The sequence below is a fragment of the Myotis daubentonii genome, chromosome X, assembly GCF_963259705.1.
Source record: "Myotis daubentonii chromosome X, mMyoDau2.1, whole genome shotgun sequence".
Taxonomy (NCBI): Eukaryota; Metazoa; Chordata; class Mammalia; order Chiroptera; family Vespertilionidae; genus Myotis; species Myotis daubentonii.
The window spans coordinates 46302837-46321360 of NC_081861.1; the positions used below are offsets into that span (position 1 = coordinate 46302837).

Consider the following 18524-nt stretch of genomic DNA (forward strand, 5'->3'; position numbering starts at 1 on the left):
GTTTCCCTTAATATTACAGAACTCAGATGAATCATGTTCAAGATAATGACATCCTGAAGGCCTCAAGTAAATATTGAAGAAACACGAAGGTAATATTGTAATTATTTCCCTAGACCTACTCCACCATTTCCTCCAATTTATCTGCCCACAGTCCCACATGGGACAAATCATGATATATATTTATATATATATTGTTAGGAGAAACGATTATTCTGTCTGCATGCAAGATTGAGGACAAGGTTTGAAGAGAATGGCTAATTCTGCAAGGCAAGTGACTCGGGAAGAAACACATCCTTGGGGACCTTGGGAAGGGATTCCTATATAATCTTCTACCACCTTGGCTGTGCCTTTTATGATACATAGATTGGGACTACTGTAGGAAGATCCCCAAACACCAAAGAAGAATAGACTTCTTTGTTTACCTTAATAACTGTTTTTAAGGCTTTGGCTCATTTTTCTTTTCCATTACTAGGAATGTGACCATCATCATCATCGGTCTGGATAATGCAGGCAAAACTTTACTTACGGAGGCCTTCTGCAGACGTAAGGAACTAGGAGCATTAGACATTGGTTTAGGTCTCTCAAGGTCCCCAGTGACCAATGAAATAATTATTACTTCCTAGCTTTACTTCACAGCCCTCAGGTTGCCACTTTTGAAGATAAGCACTTTCCAACACACATACACAATCCTTTCCTGGGGTATTATCAGCTTGTTTATGTAATGTCTGTCACCGTCTCCCTTTTCAAGATATCCTAATTAAACATCCTCACACAGTGTCAGTATGAATGGATTCAAACTATGTAAAACACTGCAGCCAATTATGAAGGATAGCATGTTTGAAAAAGTGTCTCATTTCAGAGCTCAATTAAAGTGGAATTTGGTCTTAAGAAGTTTAATAACATTAAATACTTTGTGACAGTTAATATAGAGGGTTGGAACTTGTGAAATGTTGTCAATTCAGAGATATGCAAGTTTAATACCAGATCTCCAGTTTAATACATTGACATTTCAAGAAGCAGTTACACAGAATTGAAGGGAGCTACTATTCTAGTTGTGAAGACACAACTAAATGCTAGTCAAAGAGCCCAGCACACAGGCTGGCATAAGATTCTCTCTATTGATGTTTATTAAACAAAAGTAGGGGTATGATGATGTGGCTGAATTTTATATCATTTAGAAGCCTTCAGCAAAGTACAGGAAAGGGCTAACCTGACTCCTCTGCCACTGGTGTACTGGAAACCTGCAGCAATTTTCTTGAACTACAGCAACAGGCTGCTGGCTGATCTCTAGTTGTCTCCCCAGCACTCAGTCAACACAGTTGCCTGAAGGACTTAATACAAAAATCTGATCATGGCACTTTCTTCTGCTCAAAAGCATTTAATACCTCCCCATTGTATTCAAAATAAAATTTAAGTTCCTAGAGGCACACAGGGTCCTCTATAATTTGGTTTCTGACTTCTCTTCCAGCTTCATTTCTCATGCTCTCTGCATGTGACCTGATACAGCCAAAACAAATGACTTGCCATTCCTCTGCCATCATACTGATCTATTTCACATACCTATGCCTGCTATAATGCTGTCCTACTACCTAGCATTTCATCCTCTCCATTATCTACCTGAGTGGGGTCCTGGAATCTATATTTTAAGAACTCTCCAGGTGTTTTTGATGGGCAGCCAGCTTTGGAAAGCACTCTTCCATAATTAGCCATATGCTATTTTGTCTTTGATAATAGTATCTGCTTTCCATTCTGACTTCTAAAGGATAGAGCCTGGAGTTGTGAATTCATTCACAGGGAAGTTTCTAATGGCCAAGAAGCAAAGCTCCACTGATGTCACATTCTAAGGAATGTCTCAGTCCATACAGGACTACTACAGTCAATCTATTAGGCTGCTCTGTACACAATATGCAATAGCTCACCTCTCCTGTTCCTGCAGATGTTTATGATTGCAGATAACAGCCTAGGAAGGAAATACCAATCTATAAGTAGTAACTTGTGTTACTATAAGTAGTAACTTTGAAGCTATAAACTATCTGTGATCTGAAGCCATTATTCTCAATGACAGCATATACTATAACTGTTTTGTCTGGATGAGCATAAGTAGGTGCCCTAAATGAGGGAATTTAGGGCAGTGCCTCTCAAATCTGGCTATACATTTCAATAACCTGGGAAGCTTTTAAAAATGAACATGATGCTTGAGCCCCACCCCAGATCTATGGCATCAAACCTTCAGAGGAGGAGATCTAGTGTCATAGTTTTAAAAGCTCCATAGGTGATCCTTAGCATAGTGAGCACTAAAAGCCAAAAATGAGACTAATGTGGGATGCTTTTACACTTACTTAGTGGGACCTGTAGGCTCAGACACTTTGGACTAGGGGGCGGGGCATGGAATCAATATCTAACAAGGAGCACCAGATGATGCTGAGACACAACAGGCATGGATTTCTTTGCTCTTTAGGGTAGTGGGTCTCAAACTTTAAAGTGCAGAAGTATCACCTACAGATTTTGTTAAATATAGCAGTTTGTTAAACATGCAAATACTTGGGTTGCAGCATAGAGATTCTGATTCAATTGGTGTAGGGTAGGACTTTATCATCGCCAAGTAACTCAGAAGCCAACAGTACCGGGACTGTTGTGTTTTATGGGATATAGAAATGAATTAGACTCATTACCTGTCCTCAGGGAGTTTATGAATTAATAGAGGAGATAAGAGAAATGTAAAGTGTCAGGGAACAACGACTTCTCACAGCTTCTAGGGTTGCCAAAATAGATTGCATTATTGAAGGAATTGGTAAGGTTTCAAGTAAAAATAACTAAGGAAAATGTTTTGATTAGACAGGGGAAAATAACTTAAAGCTTGCCTTCATGCTGGAAACAAATTAAAACTATCTTTATTCGCTTATTATTTTAAGTAGTCTAATGCGAGACATAGCAAATATCACATCAAAGTTGTGACTGAAAATTTTATGTTATCTGAAAGCTATAATTAAAAAGAGCATTGACTAACATGAAAACAGAAGTTATAAGATCACATTAAAATGTAATAATGAAAATATATGTATATAGATATATGTAAATGTCTATATAATCATACATTACCAACGATCTGAAAGCATCTTACTAACTTCTCAGCTAAATGATTCATTCTGGCAATCCTAATGAAAATGTCACAAGTAGATCTGAGATTAGAAATAGAAAGCTACTGATTCTGGTCTTAGAACTCCCGAGTCCGAGTATAGAGAATCTATAAAATCATTTTTCTGCTTATGTGGGCAGAAATCTAGGTCAGAACTTTCAGTTCAACAGACTGGAATTTGTAGAAAGATTGTCCTTTTGAACTGCACTTCAATGGGGGCAGAATAGGTATGGAATGCCCTATGGCAGTGGTCGGCAAACTCATTAGTCAACAGAGCCAAATATCAACAGCACAACGATTGAAATTTCTTTTGAGAGCCAAATTTTTTAAACTTAAACTATATAGGTAGGTACATTGTTATTAACTTAATTAGGGTACTCCTAAGCTGGCCTTTGCTAAAATAATAATAAAGCCACCAACACAAAATAATTACAATTCTTAAATTGATGACAAAAATACCTGCAGGATTTGCAGCTGGTTGGAAAAATACAGGTAAATTTATGCTTCGAGTAGGTAGTTTTGTCACCCACGCTCGATTTGCGGACGCGACTAGCACTAACCACTGCACAATGAGACTGCTGACTGACTGGCTCACTCAACTCGTGCATGAATCGCGCGCCTCCCTTGCGATGCGTATCCCTCGGCACGCCTGCGCCATGTCTCCCATCGCCCGACCAACACCCCCCACTTCTTCTAACACCACTCCTTCAAAATAGACTCTCCCAGGCCGAAAACCGACTTCTGCTCATGGGCCACGAAGTTTCAATTGCACTGTACGTGCGCGCCCACACGTGGTATTTTGTGGAAGAGCCACACTCAAGGGGCCAAAGAGCCACATGTGGCTTGTGAGCCGCAGTTTGCCGACCACTGCCCTATGGGATTATGATCTGGCCATGGCCTTGACAGGGCAAGTGTATCTAAATTTGGCATGGTTTCTTAGAAGACATATGAAAAGTACTTCATACTTACCCACAATAACAGGCACCATAAACATGTATTGAACACCTACTGAGTGTAAACGAATGCAAAGCCCCTCCCTCATTATTTTAGTTGGGAAGCCATGGCATGCACAGAGGGAGGTGAATGACCAGCTTAACAGACCATGTGCTCAATGAGGGAGAGAAAGTGGAGTTGGGGTGGTCAGATAAGCTTCCCTAAAGAAGCCTTCCTGAGCCTTGAAAAAAGGGTAGGAGAGAAGAGCCTCCTGCTCATTCATTTATTCATTCATTCATCAAATTCACTCAACAAATATTTATTGAGCACCTCTGCCCTTGGCATTGTGAATGTAGCAGTGAATAAAATTGAAAGGGTCCCTGTCCTATTGCAGTGTATAATCCAGATTAGTAAACCGTTGAATTTATAACACTGTCATATGTACTATTATAGTGATAAGCCCAGAAGAAAGGCACCTTACCCAGATTTGGGGGTGGGGGTGTGAGTTAGGAAAAAATTTCTAGAGGAAACAAGATCTAAATAGATGTTTGAAAATAGGTATTAACCAAGGAAAGAGCAATGTAAGAAATGTTCTAAGCTGCGAAAATAGCATCTTGTGAAGGCCCAGGGCACAAAAGAGCGTGACATTCTTGTGTAGTGGGGGGAGAGTGAGCCAAGGAGCAGAGGGAAGAAAAGACTGGGTGTGTACCAGGGACACCGTGGACACAAGACAGGGTAGAGATAGCGCTGGCAGGTTAGGAGGCAGAGGAGTCTGTATTCTCTCCTGGGAGCAGTGGCCACTCACTGAAAGTTGCTGAGCCAGGAGAGGGTTGCCTGGGCAAAGTGCTGGTTTAGGAAAATGAATCCATGAGTGAACAGGATGGCAAGATGCCTCAGTAGCATTCCTCAGGGCAGGCTCTAGTCAACATTTTTTTGAACATATATTTTCTTGATTTTTTACAGAGAGGAAGGGAGAGGGATAGAGAGTTAGAAACATCGATCAGCTGCCTCCTGCACACCCCCCACTGGGGACGTGCCTGCAACCAAGGCGCATGCCCTTGACCGGAATCGAACCTGGGACCCTTCAGTCTGCAGGTCGACGCTCTATCCACTGAGCCAAACCAACTATGGCTCTAGTCAACATTTGTTTAACAAATTCTTTCATCTAACTATATTCCTCTGCTTTGTGGTTGCTTCTCCTCTCTTCCCTTATGCACAGTACTGCCTAGCAAGATAGACCGTTCTATGAACTCTAAACTGACTACAGTTCTGCTAGATGAATATGAAATTGCTATCTGTGACCTGAATGGAGATCTGAAGGGACGAGAAATCTGGCCCGACTACTATGCACAAGCACATGGGATTGTTTTTGTCCTGGATTCCAGCGACTTAGGACGCATGCAAGAAGTGAAGACCACTTTATCAAATCTTCTGTCTGATGCAAGAGTGGCAGGAAAACCCATTCTATTGTAAGCCTCTGCCTTTGTGCTCAATTTTCCCTTCCCATTTTGTGCCTTCAGAAGACAAGTAGACAAAGGAAGAGCTGGGTGGTCCCTTTGTCACATCCAGCTAGATCTCCTCTTCCTTTCAGCTCAGTGTGTGTGTGGAGGGGGTAACCCAGTCCTCTGGGGTCTGTTTTTAAGAGCTACTTTCTACCACACGCTGCCATGGGTGAAAATGTTACCTAATTGTGCAAATGTAATTTTGAAAGCAAGCATCAAAGGGAAATGGAGAGTAATATCGGGATTTCCTACCTCCATCCCTTGACTCTTCCTGAAGATTGTCTTCCTGAATTTCTTTCTCTTTCTCTGCTTCAGTCTCTACCCCTGAAACCACCCCTATTTTGTATAATTGATGCCAATGTCCTCCTCCCTTCCCAGACTGCCCAAGAGTCATGTAACGAGCACTGATTCCAGGGTGATACTTCGGATGGCCCAATCAATCATCACCCCCACTCCCTTTTTGCATTTTTTGTTCCTCATTAGCATCCCCAACTCAAGTATGAACAGAGTTTGGCAGAGGCTGTTTAAAAACTCCAAATCTGTTCGTATCCCAGTTAGCAATTCTAATTAAAGTTTTATGGCATAGTGTAGAGATGAAGTGAGAAATTCGATCTGGGGATGATCTTGAATTCAAGTTATATGTGTTATTCTTTCCGTCATTGAGAATTGGCTAGAAAAATGTCTGGTTCATCTCATTGTGCATGTCTTTAAAGCTAGTTCTTGAATATGTAGCAACTGTACCATAATAGGTTCTCCCCCTATTTCCCTTCTTTTCTTGCCCTTTGCCTCTATTTATGTTTTACTCTTCCTCTCTTCTTCCTACCCTCTCTCCTGTGCCCTGCTCTAGATTGGCAAATAAACAAGACCGGCATAATGCCCTCTCACCTGGTGATATTATTAAATATCTGGAAGGGATAATGAATGACAACAAGTTCATTTGCCTTCTGGTAAGTGTCAACCCCTCCCCTCTTTTGCCCTCTCAAGCCCAACTGATGCATACCTTGCACCACTCCATAATCAGCCCCATATGCTAGATCTCAGGCAAAGCCTCTTCCTGCCAGGTGATGCCTATAGTGGTGATTTCTGACTCGATGATGACAATATCCCACTCCTAACTACCCTCACATATGTTTTCTTATTAGACTTCAAAATGGCTCTGTAAAGCTGGAAGCTTCAATATCCTCATTTTATGGATGAGGCTCAAAAACTCTGAGTTCCTTGCCCAAAGTCACATATCTAAGACATTACAGCACAACCACTTTATTGAATGACCTTAGCTTTTGTAGCTTTTATTTACATTCTCAGCTGTGAATACTGAGTTCTCCTAGGAAGTCTTAAAGCCTCTCTAGGCACTGCAGAGCTTATGTGTACCTCTGCTCCTTAGCTGAGAGTGGGAGGGACTTTGATCCCCAGTGGCCTCAGGTTCCTGAGCTGGAGTCTTCTCTTTTGGTCACAGAAACCCTGCTCAGCTATCCACAACTTCCAAAGAAGTCACGATGAGCCCCTACTTGAAGGGCTGCGCTGGCTGGTAACTGCCACTCAGAATAAACAGGAAGAGCTGTGTTCTCACCAACAATCACGCACTTCAAGTATCGCAAACTCCAAGGAGGACACCACAGGCATCAAGGATGAAAGTACATCATCCAGGTACTGAGCTGCCTCTATTAGGTTGATAAGACCCAGCTGGCATGGCTCAGTGGTTGAGAGTCTACTCATGAACCGGGAGGTCACAGTTCGATTCCCGGTCAGGGCACATGCCCGGGTTGAGGGCTCGATCTCCAGTGTGGGGCATGCAGAAGGCAGCCAAACAATGATTTTCTCTTATCTTTGATGTTTCTCTCTCTCTCTCTCTCTTGCTCTCCCTTCCTCTCTAAAATCAATAATAAAATATAATTTTAAAAAAGAACAGATGCAGGAATCAATATTCAACATAAGCAGGGAGTTCTGGGAGGTGCTTGGATTCTGTACGGTTCTGAGCAAGTCTTTCAAGATCAGTTGGCTCAAATGGGGCTAGGTCAGTGACCATAAACTTTCCAGCATTGTTAGGTATACCCTCCCCCTGGCACAACTTGAGTGATCACATTAGTGGGATGAGTTGCAGAAAGGTAAAGCCAAACTATCAACATTAGAGCTTCTCCAAAACATGATTTTTATTCCCCAATTTGCCATGTGGAGAAGAAAAGGAACACAAGCCCCTTAAGGAACTTCTAGGCAATATTTTCTATATGAATGTCCTGGAGCCACCCCGCATTCTCTACTTGCAGTTCTCTGACCCAATAATAAGGAAATATGGGGGAGAAGAGGAATATGAAAGCGAAAAATAAGAAAACAGGAGGTGATCAAGGTTTTGAGGAATAAAAGGCTAAAATGTCTTGCTCTATTGTCCGTTTCATTGTTCAAATACATATGCAGGAATGGGGTAACAGGTGCATTTACTTAAGGAGCTTGAAGTGTGTCTATTTTCACTATTGCTTTGTCCTTTCTATGTTCCCCAGGTTCCCTACCAATGTAGAAATGACAGAAGAAAAAGAAGAGCCCCGAGGAAAACATTCCATGGAAACTAGGCCTCTAAAGTCAATCCTAAAGGTAAATGACTCTTTAAATGTTATTGCCACAGGGACCAATCTCTAAACTGTTGGGCACCAACTGACTTTTCCCCCTTCATCTTCTTGCTGTACAGAAAGGAGGCTTAAGATTAACACCTAAAAAGAATTTATCAGTGACATTTGCCTTAGATGAACCCATGGAGGAAGGTGAATGTTCTAAGGTAAATGGAGCTCAAAACACTACTGATCTTCACTACAAGTATAGAGCTGACTTTCACTTCCCAAAAACTTACACCAATGATGAAGATGATTACGATGATTACAACTGTGAAGATGACGACGATGACTTTTTTTGAAGGTAATGCTAGATCAGTGGTTAGTCAGAGAAGAAAAAATACAGGTGTCCCAAAAAATGTATATTCACTTTGAATAATGATTAATTCCAATGGGTTAAATCTGAAAAGAAAGAAACATCAATTGAGCTCTCAGCTGTTAAGTGTGTATACATTTTGGGGGGACACTCTATATAGAGACCTTCTTCTCACAGTTTATAAAACATTCCTATTTTGAGTCTGAAACTCTTTTCTCATACTATGGTTGGTGGTCAGGAGAAGTGGATGAAGGACAGGGAGAGTCCTTGGGTACCACCACTTAGTACTCCAATATGATGGCTCAGCACTGGCTAACACAAGATCTTTGTCTGAATGGGTATAGGTTATCTTAAAAGTTACAATTTCCAGTGGTGGAGGTACAAATTGGCACAATCTTTATGGAGAGTACTTTGGTTGTCTTCTCCCTTTTGTTCTCACTCTTTCAATATATTACTGATAACTTTAAAAATGTGGAAACACTGTGAACCAATCATCTCATTTATTGATGTATATCCAAAGATAATTACACAAGTACCCCAAAAAAGGATGCTTGAGATTGTCCAATTACAGTATTAGGTACAATAGCTAAACGTTATAAACAAGCTAAATGTCTAACAATGCAAAACAACTAAATAAAGTAGGGTACATCTACACAATGGAATACTATACAGACATTAAAAGGGCTGTTGTTGACATATTTACTGCCATGGAAAGTTTTCCACAACCTGATGTTTTGTTAGAGAAAAAGGCAAGTCAGAGGATAGCATGCGAAGCATGATGTTTACACATGCATAGAATATCTGGAGAAAAATCACTAAAACAATAGCAGTGGTTTTCTCTAGGTGTGATATACTAGGAGAGAAGTAAAAGGCCTAGGTGCCTTTGTTTTTTTGTTTTATTGGAAATTTTCTTTTTATAACAAGCTAGATGATTTTTCCCAATATAATAAAGGTATTAAAGAAAAATAACTGTGAGGACTTGAAGGCCTATTGTTCTTAATTTCCCTTCATTCTCAGTGTTTGCTGGGACCTCAGTCACTGCGATGGTCAAGTATCAATATTATAATCTCATCTTTGCTCTCCAAGGGATCTGGCCCTCAGGCTACCCCAGAGTCTTGGATTGTTATATCTATACAGAGGGGCCTGAACTTGGCCAGGGACACTGAAGAGGAGAGAGGCACTGATCTGACATGAGGGGTGAAGATGAGAGCTGAGTAGAAGGAATCTGGTGGAAGAATAGAGGAAGTGTTTTTCTAGATATCTGAAATTAGCCCTAAATCTCTGTACAAAATTGAAATCCATTTTTCTTTTCTATAACCTCAGAACCCAGACCGAAAAAGAGAATGCTTACCTGGTCTGTAGAGGAGATGATGCTGGAAGATGCTTATGAAGACATCTTTGAAACCTATGGTTAGTATTCCTTAAAGGAAGGGGATAAGGGAGAAAGCTAGAGTGAGAGAAAGTCTGAGTCCAGGCCGGAGGGTGGGTGCCTGGTGAGGTGGAGTCTACACTCCCTTAGAAAGTGGCCAATACCATCCTAACCTGGAGTGGTCTGGGAAGGCAGGATACCTGGAGCTTAGCTTTCCTTGCAGTGACTGGCTGTTTTCTGTCTCTTTGACTTTTAACAGAGTACTAAAGAAAAAAACGGAGGGACACAAAAAGAAAAAGCCAATACCCCTCCCTCCATAAATACACTCATCTCCATAACCATTAGGACGATTTCAGTTTTTTTATTTCTATTTAACTAATACCTCTACAGTCCCATATAACTCCACCTACACTAACATCGAATTCCTGAGAAATCCCACCCTTCCAGTACGTCTATCTATCCATCAAATGAATCTTACCCCCATGGAGAGGCTCAAGAACAGCGGGCATCCATTGGAGAATGACAACAACCTTGACAAAGAATAGAGACCTGACATCTTTGCGCCCAGATGCTGCCGAGGAAGTCTATGAACAGCGTGTCCTGGCTGACCGACTGAAATTGAGTCTTAGAGGTACAGGGCCAGTTTAGAATTACATTTTCCTCCTACAGTTTTTAGATATAATGGGACTGGTAGACATAAATAGAATTCTTCTGCTGAGAATATAGTCATTTTTCATCATGCCTCCAAAAACAACTCAGTTTTAAACTCCCAGCCACTGTCAGTGAAGTCTGGCAACAACTCTTTTGCTGTCCCTTCAGGAACAGCGACAGCCGCCTCTCCTAACATTTTGGTTAGGTATGCCCAAACTGTACAAACTTGAACACACTCAACCCTCTATGCCAACAAGAGTAGTGGTAGTGGAGGTAATCAGTATTCTCACAACACTGATTATTTTCACTATCAGTATTAAAGCCACTGTTAACGTAAAAAAAACCATTGAAACCTGTAAAGAATTTTTGTGAGTTTATTTGAGCCAAACTGTCAACATATGCCGGGAAGCAGAACCTCAACGAATTGAGATAATGCTCCGGATTATGGCAGGGTTACGTCCGTATTTATACATGAAATTCATTGGTGACAGATTTAAGGAGGTGGGATTAAGCGAATCGGGGAAACCTCTGTGATAGGATAAAAAGTAAAATGATGGACACATACTTAGGTGGGTGCAGGAACAATTAAGAAGAAATCTGTGGTATCTGTCCTGGGCCCAGCACACCTGACTGTGCCCCAGGGGCTCCATAAAAAGGGAAGTCACAAGTTACCCAGACATCCCAAAAACATGTTATCATAGATGCAAAAAGACAGATAGGCTCAGTTAGGGTAAAGGTTGACCTTATCAGTGAAGATATCAGCTTAGGACGTAACTGCCCACCATAACCGCTTTTAGCTAAGGTTTAATTTCAGACCATCCTTTGTGCTTACTTTAGGTCTCCAAGTCTGCAAAACTGCCATGCAGGCCTCTCCTGAGCTTGTCAGTTCAGCATGTGGCCCCTTTTAGTCCACACCACCACTTATTGAGTGGCTTATAAATGTCAGGCACAGCACTAAGTTCTCCACATTCATTATCATATTCATCACAACCCTTGGGGGTAGGCATTATACCTGCCTGCATTTTACAGATAAGGACAGAGATGTGAAATAATTGCCCAAGGTCCCAGAGCCTGTAAGAAGCAGAGCAAAGAACTAAACCCAGATCTGACTCTAGAGATGCTTTGGCCAGAAAGATCTGTTTATACATTTCTCAAACTCCATCCGGAAAGATAAAACTGTATTCATGAAAAATGCTTAAACTTAGCCATGCCCATGTCAGAAGAATTACGTTGATAGCAATGAGTAGTAGTCATAGACACGGCTGACTGGGCACTTCCGTTTTGCCTGGCGATGAGCTAAGTACTTTACATACTACATTAATGTCTTTCATCTTCACAAGCCTATGAGGTAGTTCTATTCTCATCATCTTAGAGACCCAGAAACTGATGTTCAGAGAGGTCAAATCATTTGTCCCAAGGCACCCACTAGGAAGCAGCAGGACTGGTTTGCAAACTAAGGTCCAACTCCATAATTCATTGCCTTAACTCCTTCTTGATACAGTTTCACCAGGCAGTATAAAACATCTAGCCCATAATTGTTTCTGAGAGATAAAAACTGCCAGGGTTCTTGTCCCAGCGTCAAGAAGGGTTCAGGAATCTGGAGAAGGCTGTGCATAGAGTAAATCGAGTCCAGGGACTGATAAAGAGTCCGGAGACAAGATATAATTTTGAAAGGCATTGGGGGTCAGAGGAGCTTAGCTAAAGGAGCTAAGAAGTTAAGGTCTTAAGTCTAAGGTCTTAGGTTCTCTCCTCCTCCCCAGGACCCCATGCTTTTTATTAACACAACTTGTCCTGAGGCGAGGCAGATATATACACTTCAAAGGGTCAGGGTTTGGTACAGAGTCCATTGTCAGAATGGGGGAATTAGCCTAGGCTGTTCAGGTGTTTTAGCCAGTAGGAGGCAATAACATGTAGATTAAGATGCCTTTTAGCTGTCTGGCAGCCACAATCAATATAATGAATCCTATTCAGGTTTGGGGAAATGCCTTAAAGCCATTCCCAGATGCAGCCCTGCTGAACATGCTGGAATTGGTCTCTGGCAAAAAACCTGGAGAGTCGGACACTAAGTCTGTGTCATTTCCTATTATGCATTGCAATATGGCCTCATCTCCAAGGGAACCACCCCAGGAACCTTGTGGATCTGACCAGATTCTGACCAGGACTCAGCCTATTAGTCATAGAGCTGGAAGGAATGTTATAGCGCCTCTAGTCCAGTGGTTCTCAACCTTCATAATGCCACGACCCTTTAATACAGTTCCTCATGTTGTCGTGACCCCCAACCATAAAATTATTTTTGTTGCTACTTCATCACTGTAATTTTGCTACTGTAAACAATATGTAATTATATATGTGTTTTCTGATGGTCTTAGGCGACCCCTGTGAAAGGGTCATTCGACCCCCAAAGGGGTCGTGACCCACAGGTTGAGAACCGCTGCTCTAGTCCAACCCAGTTGTTAACCAGGTGAGTAACTTGGGGTACAGAGAGGTTCACTTGCCCAAGACTTTACAGCTGATCACTGACAGCTGCTCCTAAAATTCAGGTCTATCCTCTCTATCCAAATATAGTCCTGAATCACTTAATGAGGGTGATACATTTTGAGAAATACATGGCTAGGCAATTTTGTCATTGTACAAACATCGTCGGGTGTACTTACACAAACCTAGGTGGTATAACCCACCAGTACTTATGATGTAGCCTATTGCTTCTAGGTTAAAAACCTGTATATCATGTTACTGTACTGAATACTTTAAGCAATTGTAACACAGTGGTAACTATTTGTGTATCTAAACATAGCTAAACATAGAAAAGGTACAGTAAAAATACTTTATAAAAGATAAAGTGTGTGTGTGTACATGCATGCACACACACATTGTGGGGGACAGGGGAAGGCTATGGAGGAAAGCACTGTCTGCGAGAGAAAAGACATTAGGAGGAGCGAGTAAGGAATGGAGAAAGGGAAAATAGAGAAGGGGAGAGAAAGGAAGAGCATAGATCAAAAGAGATGCAGAGAAATAAAGCTTGAGAGGAGAAATAATAAAAGGAAGAGGTGAAAGAGAGAGAGGGAATGAGGGAAACAGAGGGTTGGCGGGTGGGGGGTGGTGATCTCCCAGGCTCTCTTCCTCCCCCTGGCCCACTCCAGGCCTAAGCCTGGGGCAGGAACATGGTGGTTAGAAAACATGCTGAGTCTTCTCATCTATTTAAACCACCCAGAACTACCAGGAAATCCAACATCTTAGTAGGGTTCAGCCTTTCCTTTCAACATTGCAAACAAACTTTTTTCTTACACTCCATATAATCTGCTGTCATATATTCAATCTATTATTGACCCAAACATCATTATGTAGTACATGATCTACATCTTCCCTGTGTCTTCTCTGGCCACTCTTTACCTATCTACATCCCTGCAATTTCCCCAATAGTATCACTGACCATGCTGACAATCATTCTCACCCAGGGATACAACAAATATCTACTAAAGAAGAATTTTATGAGACAAGAGACTGTAATTCAACAAACTAAGGTTTTCAAGAAGATTGGGCCATCCACATTTCTTTATGGCATGTGTGTTTATGAAGCAGGCATACTTTTTAGACCCAGAGGGAAGGGGAAGTGTAACTAAAAGGGGGATAGGAGTGCGATCTGTGAATGTGGGCAGGATGAATTTAGTGTGAAACAACCTCTGACCAAACTGAATTTCAGTATATTAAGACACTTCCCTTTGTACAATGTATGTGTCAACCAAACTTTTCTACATGGAATCCATTAATCACAAGAAGTTACTTAAAGACTATTCCCCAAATACAGCCAGCATGCTCTTATTTATTTTTGAATGAATCTGATTTTGTTACTGCAGGCTGTTACTGTATTGTAGAACCCCTTATCAAGCTAGCTGATCTGGGAATTTCTCCAAGTGAAGACAGGAATAAGAGTACCTTACCTACCTCATAGGCTTGTTGTGAGGATCAAAGGGGACAATACATATCAAAATGCTTAGCATAGAGCTTGGCACATAATGAGGACCTCATTCCATATTAGTTACTATTATTTTGATTAGGAGGAGGAGATTAGATAGCTACACCTCTTTTCTGGGAGAAGGATCCTCTTTTTTGCAAAGAACAACACAAAGAGAGATGTCTTAGATCAGTGGTTCTCAACCTTCCTAATGCCGCGACCCTTTAATACAGTTCCTCATGTTGTGGTGGCCCCCAATTTCATTGTTACAAATTGAACATAATTAAAGCATAGTGATTAATCACAAAAACAACATGCAACTATATATGTGTTTTCCGATGGTCTTAGGCGACCCCTGTGAAAGGGTCGTTCAACCCCCAAAGGGGTCGCGACCCACAGGTTGAGAACCGCTATCTTAGTTTCTAAGATACAAAGAGCACAGAGAATCTAGGGTACCTATAATCACTGCCAACCACTGCCTCTCATCCTTGTCCTTGAGAATCCGAAATGTGCCAAAGAGCTCTTACAAATCTGTTTCAGCATGGCAGCTGAGAGACCAAGATTAACAATAGTTTATTGAGCCCAGAGAGCATATTTTCTTTCAGGTAAGTGGTTGCCTTGGAGTTTCTCTCCTTTCATTGTCAAAGTCTTGGCCTCCTTCCTCAGGACTTTTAGGGACTAGCTCCTGTCAGAGTCACTTCAAACATATGAACCTGGCCCATCATTCAATAACCCACACATGGCTTTGGGTACCTGTCCATTTTGTTTTACAAGACAGGCCTGGACTTTCAGACTAGAGAAGTCAATACAGGAGGTCCTCAGGTTACTTCGGAGATCCGTTCCTATGGCGCGATGTAATGCGATTTTTGCCATAAGTTGGAACCCATCTACATAAGCACCTACATCACTCATGTGGAGCACATACACAGCAGTAATAAAGTGAAACAATAAAAAAAAATTTAAAAGAAAGATAACAATTCCTGACCTTTACTTGTGGTAAATAAATAATAGAAAACATAAAGCACATATGTACATGCGTCAAAATGACAGAACTTTTTTTTTTAATAAATAAATGGGAGATGGCGACCTAACTCCAAAACGATATACGTTGAGTCCAACGTAACCCAAGGACTGCCTGCATACATAGGTAGATGGGTCTCTCCGCTCTGAATGGTTTTCAACTCTTCAACTCTGGTCACCACTCTACATTCACATGTTGTTTCTACCAATCCTGTGGTACTCTATTATCAGGCTTGGTATCCACTATGATCTTCAGGGCATGGGTCATATAGTTAGTACACAGTAAGGGGTAAGGAAGAATTGTGATAATTTAGGGTTGGAGCATGCAAACCAGTAGTAGCTAACCTAGTATAAATCCCCTGTAGATATGAATATTTTGTCCTAGGGCCTACCAGCTGTGTTTTGAATATCACTCTTCCCTCCTAGAAACCTATCATAACCACTTGTTTTCAAGGCAGTTGCTACTGGCAAGACTTAAGCAAATGCAACAAACACAACACCACTCTTCTCAAGAGAATTGTACCGACTAGTATTCTTTTTTTTTTTGATTGTGGTTTCCTGAAATGTTGCAGATTGGTTACAGCAAACAGAACGGTGACCGTCAAGGAAAACTGTCACTCTGGTCTCCTTTTTGAGCGCAGCAGCTACGTGGAAGCAGCTGTACAACTAGTATTCTTTTAAAAAATATTTTTTTGTTGATTTCAGAGACAAAAGGAGAGGGAGAGAGAGATAGAAACATCAGTAATGAGAAGGAATCATTGATTGGCTGCCTCCTGCATGCCCCCCACTGCCCCACTGGGATCAAACCTGAAACCCCAGCATGTTCCTGACTGGGAATCGAACCATGACCTCTTGGCTCACAGGTCAACCCTCAACCATTGAGCTATGCAGGCTGGGCCGAGCTAGCATTCTTAACTATAAAATGCCATTGACCATGGGTGGGGTAGATGTCAAGCCTGGAATCACTGTTTTGTCATCACTCACCTCTATAAACATTTTTGGTGGGGGCTTCAGGGATCTTTATTAAGTGATGCTTTAGTCTCAGTCTGCTAGGGACAGGGAATGGGGGTGACCTCACTTCCCCCAGGTTGTCCCAGACTTGGTGTCTAGGAGGAAGGAAGTGTGATCTCCTCTGAGGACAGCCTGGGAAGCTAAGCTAATGCTGGAGTGGGGGACAGCAGAGCTGAGATCCCCACCCCATACCCTCAGGGGGAGGGGCAGAAGTAGTCCAGGTCAAAGCCACCCACCCACAGCCCTAATGCTGCTCCATTCACTGACCTAAGCTATTCATGATCTTTGTTCCCACAGTCAACTCTACACTCCAAAATCTAGCCCCATGCTCAGGCCTTCATTCCTGAGAGAGGGCAAAGAAGGGAGCCCATCAGGATGTGGGCCCCTGACTGGACAGCTTTAAGGGGCCTTTCCTTTCTCTAGATAGTCAGGAGGGTGGTGGCCTCAAACTGCACACCCTCTCCTCTTACTGGCATCCCACTCTGTCCCAGCACAGAAGCCAAGAGCACAAAGAACAGTGACTGTGGTGAAAAGGAAAATGCGGGGGCTTGCAACCTAGTTCAGTATCTGGTTAAAACTGTAGTCTTACATCCCCACTCTGACTTGGGCGGAGCCGCAGAGCCTAACCCTAGGGTCCCGCCACAGCTGACTTGGGAGGAGCTGCAGGGACCCTCAGGGGCTGCCACAGGAGGAGATACATAGGTCAGAGTCTCTCCATGAGTTCAGTTCAGGCTTTGGATATGAAATTCCTCTGGATTAGCAGATCTGCGAAATAAAGGTTAAACTTTCCTCCCTCAGAGTGCTGGCTGATCCTTCTCCTGTGCATTCTACCACAACATTTGGTGCATTGGCTGAGAAACATCAGTTGAGCTGGTTCTTAGGCCACTGCTGATGAAAGCAGACTTTGGGGCACTCACTTCAGGTTCTGGGACCCAAGGAAAGCATGCCACCGGCACATTCACTGGTTCCTGAACTCACGGGGCCCAGAGGGACTGCGGTGACTCCAGTGGACCCAAAAGAGGCAGGAAACACCTTTCTGGGACTTCCTGGGAGGAAGTCAAAATCAGATGTCTGCAACTAAGTTTTTCCCTGGGGAAATGGGTCCGCATTCTGGCCTGTCCTATGGGACAGAAGAGGTAGCTGGCCCCTACCAAGGTAATTATTTACCTCAGGATAGCTCGGATCATCTGGAGGAACAGCTTTATTCACCATCTCTGGAACTTCCCGGGAGGTAAGTCAAAACTCGGACTGGATAAGGGTCCGAGTCTGGCCTGCCTTTGAAAAAGGTAGAAGAGAAGCATTCCTAGGCAGTTTTCTACTGCTTTTGTTCAGGGACTTGTTCTGTATCTCTGCACAATTGAAAGTGATTTTGTGAATGCTGGGGATTCTGTGGTGTAAATGTGGTGCACACTGGTATAAAAGTGTTTATTTACTGATGTTTATTTCTGTTTTATTTTGTTTTTAACCCTTCTTTTTATTTTGTTACCTGTATTGTTTTATTTTTTTATTTTTATTTTTTAAATATATTCTTTATTTTTCTTATAATTAAATCTTTATTGTTCAGATTATTACATTTGTTCCTCTTTTTTTCCCCCATAACTCCCCTCCTCCCAGTTCCCACCCCACCCTCCGCCCTCACTCCCCACCCACTGTCCTCATCCATAGGTGCACGATTTTTGTCCAGTCTCTTCCCGCATCTCCCACACCCCTTTCCCCCCCAAGAATAGTCAGTCCATTCCCTTTCTATGTCCCTGATTCTATTATAATCAACAGTTCAGTCTGTTCATCAGATTATTCATTCACTTGATTCTTAGATTCACTTGTCGATAGATGCATATTTGTTGTTCATCATTTGTATCTTTACCTTTTTCTTCTTCTTCCTCTTCTTAAAGGATACCTTTCGGCATTTCATATAATCCTGGTTTGGTGGTGATGAACTCCTTTAGCTTTTCCTTATCTGTGAAGCTCTTTATCTGACCTTCAATTCTGAATGATAGCTTTGCTGGATAAAGTAATCTTGGTGGTAGGTTCTTG

At 42.1% G+C, this 18524-nt stretch overlaps 1 protein-coding gene and 1 non-coding gene across 2 annotated transcripts; one reads left to right on the forward strand and one right to left on the reverse strand.

Moving 5' to 3' along the window:
• Positions 1-250: 250 nt before the first annotated feature.
• On the forward strand, positions 251-7309 carry LOC132223475 (ADP-ribosylation factor-like protein 13A). The gene is made up of 5 exons (XM_059678645.1): positions 251-267; positions 473-543; positions 5289-5538; positions 6419-6518; positions 7028-7309. The coding sequence occupies exons 1-5, from the start codon at positions 251-253 to the stop codon at positions 7223-7225; spliced, it is 636 nt and encodes a 211-aa protein (XP_059534628.1). The 3' UTR covers positions 7226-7309.
• Positions 7310-16025: 8716 nt separating this feature from the next.
• LOC132225382 (small nucleolar RNA SNORA16B/SNORA16A family) lies at positions 16026-16159 on the reverse strand. The gene has a single exon (XR_009450896.1). It is a non-coding gene; the product is annotated as a small nucleolar RNA SNORA16B/SNORA16A family (small nucleolar RNA).
• Between the last annotated feature and the right edge of the window lie 2365 nt (positions 16160-18524).